A 5,222-nucleotide genomic window follows, 5' to 3' on the forward strand; every position below is an offset into this window, starting at 1 on the left:
AATTTCTACAAAACAATAAACATACCAGTTAGATATACCAAAAACTACACTGTGAAGATATACCAAAAACAATAAACATAAAAAGTAGTAGTTTATTCTTGAAACTAAAATTTGCAACACTGTTTTGTCTTTTGGTTGAAATGAAAATCGCAACGAGAATCGCAACGCGAGATGACAATCGCAACGAGAGAATCGCAACGCGAAATGACAATCGCAACGAGAGAATCGCAACGCGAAATGAAAATCGCAATGCGATTTTGGTTTCGCGTTGCGATTCTCTCGTTGCGATTTTCATTTCGCGTTGCGATTTCTCTCGTTGCGATTGTCATTTCTCTCGTTGCGACAGTCATTCTCTCGTTGCGATTTTCATTTATCTCTGCGACTCTTCTGCAAATTGAAACTTGAATGGATTGCATTACTTCAACCAAAAGACAGAACAAAGACAAAGACAAATACTAACTTGAAAATCGGAACAGAGAATAGCAACGCGAAATGAAAATCGCAACGACAGAATCGTAACGCGAAATGAAATCTAAGTGAAATGGTTAATCTATTATTGAAATGACCAGTAAACTTATCATCAGTTTCAATATGAAAAACCTACAATAATGCAAACATTTCAAAATAAAAATAATTAAAAAAACAACCCTCGGAGGTTGATTTTCCATTTCTGAATATTGTGAGGGATTTCTGACCGTGAATGGTTGTGAGGGATTTCGCCGGAGATGGGGACGGAAATCTTCGGAGATGGGGACGGATTTCTTCGCCGTAGAGAGTGAGAGATGGAGATGGGACTGAGTTGTGATTTTAGGTTTTAGGTTATGAGTTGCGATTACGGGATTTTGTCTTAATATTCTTTTTGTAATTTGAAAATAAAATACGCGTAGCGATTATAATGGCGCTTTAAATATCGCGTTGCGATTTACGGATTATCGTTGCGATTTACAGATTCTCGTTGCGATTTACGGATACGCGTTGCGATATACGGATACGCATTGCGATTTACCCATACGCGTTGCGATTTACGGATACACGTTGCGATTTACGGATACGCGTTGCGATTTATGTGTTCGCGTTGCGATTTTCATATTCGCGTTGCGATTTTGGAAAATCGCAATGCGAATTTGTACTATCGCATTGCGATTTTCAATAATCGCGTTGCGATTTTGGAAACTGATTTGCGATTCTGGGGATCGCGTTGCGATTTTTATTTCGCGTTGCGATTTTGTTGGTCATTTTGGCAAATCCAAAAAAAGTTGGTTAAAATCGTATATTATAACTTTTTTTTGGTCACTGAGGCGATTTTCTCTTAAATTTAACCTCTGTTATCACTGACAATGTAACAACACAGATAAATCTAAAGATTTCATACTTTATATCTCGTATTATTTGAAAATTACTTTTTATTTTTAAATATTTGAATCGTGAATAAATCTTCAATCATTAGAATTACAATAAAGGATAAGAGTAACATAAATAAACACTATTCGGGATCCAATTCGAACCCAACAACGTCAATCTTATTAATACAAACTCTTACATAGCAAAGACAACAATGTTACATTGCAAAGCAATGATAAGAAAATCTTATTACTCTCACAAACATGGATTCTTCCGATACAAACCCTGGTTTTACTTTATTGATTATTAACAGTTCAAAGAAGCTTATACATTGGGATCTGGAACATTGGTTGCAAGTTCACCTTCACTTTTACCGGACGATTATCACGAATCAATTCGGCTGAACTATGACATGCTGCAAAAGTAAATTTCTGCACAAATTAAACCATGATCCTCGGATGCACTCGATGTTAGCAGGATGTGAATGATCACAAGGAAATAACATAATAGCAGATACGTAAATAATAAGTACCACGGAAAGAAATCGATTCATTTCCGCTATCAGAAATAGAGTTGTTACCTTAATCTGGGTCCTATCATATGTATAAGTGATGTGAATAAGACCGTCACTATCCTCGATAACAGCCGGATAAGAGAATTCCATTTCCAGATTCTCTTCTAGTGTTAAAACTTCGTCCCATGAATCACCATCATCCGTGGACAGTGCAACTTTAAGCACACCCCTTGAGATTGTATTGTAAGCAAGCAAGAAGCGGCCATCCCTCAGCTTAATCCATCGATACCTACGAATGCAGCTCATGTTATAAGCCGGTAGGGAAATCGAAGGTAATGATCAAGATGCTTTTCGTTTTTCACAGCATTACTTTGCAGTAGAGATGAATCATTTCTGTTGGCAGCAAAGAAACAGGATTAACACACCAACCTGAGTTTGGGTTGGGAAGCTCGGTAGGCTTGACATAATCCCAGTGTTGGCCACCATCATTGGATTCTGACATGCAAACTTTACCGATGCCTTCGAAAGATCGCATTAAAACACGGAGAGTTCCTTTTGAAGTAACATAAGGAACAGGTTGAATCACACTGAGAGACCTATTTTTAATATATATAGGGCCATACTTCTTCCAGGATATACCGGAGTCTGGTGTAACCTGTCGATTTTCATCATCAATATGAAAACTGCATTTTCAAACATCAACGGAGTGTAACAATTAACGTAAGGGTCAGTTATCACAACCTCCACCCATGAACCCCAAGAATTCCAACTCTCTACTGATGATCCACAGAGCAAAAGTCCATTTTCCAGCAAGATAGGCTTCAGACAAGCAAGCGACACATCGTCGGGATACTTGTTATCCGAACTTCACAACTGAAAGTATACTAAATACAGGGTAAATGTAATAACAAATTATGTTCACATCACACCTTGTTCTTAGAAGGTCCTAGTATGCCAGGAGGAAGTTGCTCTCTCTTTGTCCATGTAACACCTTTATCATACGATCGCTTCATGCATCCGCTCCACCTGGATTTCGTTACAGCAAAAGAGTAGATCATATAAGAAGAATGGACATTAGTTGTGACGAAATTCACGTATTCGAAAATCATAAAAGCGGCTAGGAATTTACTTTTGAACCTCCTGGCCAACTTTATAGAATAACAACAGCTCCTGTGATGGAAGTTTAAATAGCACAGGGTTCCACATCGGAACGTCGGGTTGTTCGTCGATAACAACAGGCGGAAACCAGTGGCCATCCTGCCAAAACAATACCCGGATATGTAATCATGTAGTGTAAAATAGAGATCTCAAGAAGCATACTATATGAGCCGGCAGAGAGCCAGTGAGTGAGACATTACTTTGTATTTCTGCAACCAAATTTTCACATCAGGTGCTCCTTCATAGGAGCCTCCAAAATACGCAACCAAAAAATCTTTTTCAACCTGCACTAATTAAATGTCAGAATTCTATTGAGAAAGGACACTACAAATTATAAACTACGAACATGCGCACTCTCATCATTCAGGGACGGAACCAACGAATTTATGTCAGAGTTGTGAACTTAGAAAGTTATATTAGAAATAAGGGTGTGAAATTACAAAATTTCAGGAGGTCCAAAATTAGATAATCTCAGTAATGGTAGAGGAATAACCTCACGATAGTGACGCATGACAACTTTTGAAGGGAGCAGAACCGGAGGAAAGGTGAATTCCTCTCTCAGTGGCCCCTGAATGGAACAAGTTTTCTTCATATCAGATGTTCCACCTCCTTTTTTGCATAGTTTATGCAGCACATTTTAGGTCTTCCATGCTATACATTTATGCAGATATATACGCACTTTGAAGACCCAGAAACAATAGAACATCAACAAATACTTTGTCTAAAACTTTACACTTGTCATATGATTGATTAGGCTGCAGAAAAAACATTTTTAAAATCTGAAAACCTTGAGATGCTAGAAGAATTACAACTCAAAACAGCTGAGCCCATTTTTTTTTTATTTTCACCAATGGTTATTGCAAAAAAAAACTGCTCTATATAAGCCTAGAGGGCAAGGAGCACACCATAATGTTAACAAGACAGCATCACTTTTTTGAGATTCAACCATATATGTAACAGCAGGAAGAGTAGCCACCAGATATATTAGGAGATGTTGAAAAAAAGAAAGTACCTGGTTAAAATAGCAGGAAACTCCAGCTCGACAGAGGGGAACAAAGAAAGGAAAGATTTTGACTTTCTGTAGTACAAGACACAGGCAGCTTAAAAAGGGAGAGGCAGCTAAGATTGTGTGTGTGTATGCCTAGTTTCACTCCCATTCGGCCGTGGAAGTAAAATAAGTACAAGCACTTAATCAGTTGACAGCTTAACTTTGTTGTAGGGTTTGAGTTTGGTTCTCGGTTATAAAAGGGTAAACTATACAAATGGTCATTACTATTTGATCAACTTTTTGTTTTGCTTACTGAAGTTTCAAAATTTACAAATTGATCACTAACGTTATCGATTTATAATGAATTGATCACTCGACGTTAACAGCTGTTAATTTGGGTGACGAAAAACTTACCTAACCCGTTAACCTCTTATTTGGACCATTAATTATCATATTGGAGAGTCCGATGAATTCCATGTTAATCGATCGATCACCTCTTCAACTTCAATTTTATTCCTTACCAAAATTCAACTAAGGAAACCATCATGAAAGATGACCAACAACGTCCTCTTCACCTCCATACCCACCAAAGAACTAGACTTTCCATCACCAAGCTCTTCACTAATACCACCACTTACATTATTCTCATCTTGTTTAATCATGTCATGGGTTCTCTCTTTTACTCCTCTCTTATCTAACAACAACAACGACCACTTCCCCAATTAACTCCTCCAATTCTCCAACTCGGCAATTTTTGAATCACCGCTTAGTGTTTCACTTTTGAAATATAATCATTATGATAATCATCATTAATATTACGACCCAAAAAATAAGGCTACAACTTGCCGGTCAGTTCAAATAAGAAGATGATAAATGAAATTATCATACATATCGTTGGCAAAATAGACTGCTGCAAAACGGGCATTAGCACTGACAAGAAAGATATATATTGAAATATATAAATAAAGAACATATTAACCATGTCGTGGTATTAACTACTGCCTTAGAAACGAATTCGTCCCGATGTGTGTAATCGTTGCACTAGGCGGACTGTCCCCCGAGATTAACACGGTCACTCCGAATTTCGTACACCCGAAATCGGAGTGGACTGCTGGTAGTATTGCACTTTTGATCGGAAAGCACGGAGATAACAACTTTAGAAAACACTTGGAGAGTGAATTCTAATTGTAGAGAGTGTGTGTTGAGAAGCTGAATTCAGCT

The 5,222-nt window shown here is 37.7% G+C and overlaps 1 protein-coding gene across 1 annotated transcript; it reads right to left on the reverse strand.

Moving 5' to 3' along the window:
* Positions 1-1,558: 1,558 nt before the first annotated feature.
* Positions 1,559-4,114, reverse strand: LOC120192625. The gene is made up of 10 exons (XM_039195375.1): positions 4,022-4,114; positions 3,970-3,981; positions 3,507-3,641; positions 3,214-3,297; positions 2,985-3,112; positions 2,785-2,881; positions 2,597-2,674; positions 2,285-2,510; positions 1,922-2,144; positions 1,559-1,756 (listed from the first exon to the last, which is right to left on the reverse strand). Exons 3-9 carry the CDS (start codon positions 3,603-3,605, stop codon positions 2,125-2,127), a joined length of 732 nt encoding a protein of 243 aa, XP_039051306.1. The 5' UTR covers positions 3,606-3,641; positions 3,970-3,981; positions 4,022-4,114; the 3' UTR covers positions 1,559-1,756; positions 1,922-2,124.
* Positions 4,115-5,222: the final 1,108 nt, after the last annotated feature.

This window comes from Hibiscus syriacus, unplaced genomic scaffold (assembly GCF_006381635.1).
Source record: "Hibiscus syriacus cultivar Baekdansim isolate YM2019G1 unplaced genomic scaffold, ASM638163v2 tig00116976_pilon, whole genome shotgun sequence".
In the NCBI taxonomy this organism is placed as follows: domain Eukaryota; kingdom Viridiplantae; phylum Streptophyta; class Magnoliopsida; order Malvales; family Malvaceae; genus Hibiscus; species Hibiscus syriacus.

What these genes read in the sequence shown, in the direction of transcription:
- LOC120192625 (XM_039195375.1), bottom strand. Translation starts at nt 3,605, where the DNA reads ATGAAGAAAACTTGTTCCATTCAGGGGCCACTGAGAGAGGAATTCACC. An exon ending in TTTGGTTGCAGAAATACAAA is followed by an intron (nt 3,113 to 3,213) that starts GTAATGTCTCAC and finishes TTGTTTTGGCAG; the next exon opens with GATGGCCACTGGTTTCCGCC. An exon ending in TAGGACCTTCTAAGAACAAG is followed by an intron (nt 2,675 to 2,784) that starts GTGTGATGTGAA and finishes GCTTGTCTGAAG; the next exon opens with CCTATCTTGCTGGAAAATGG.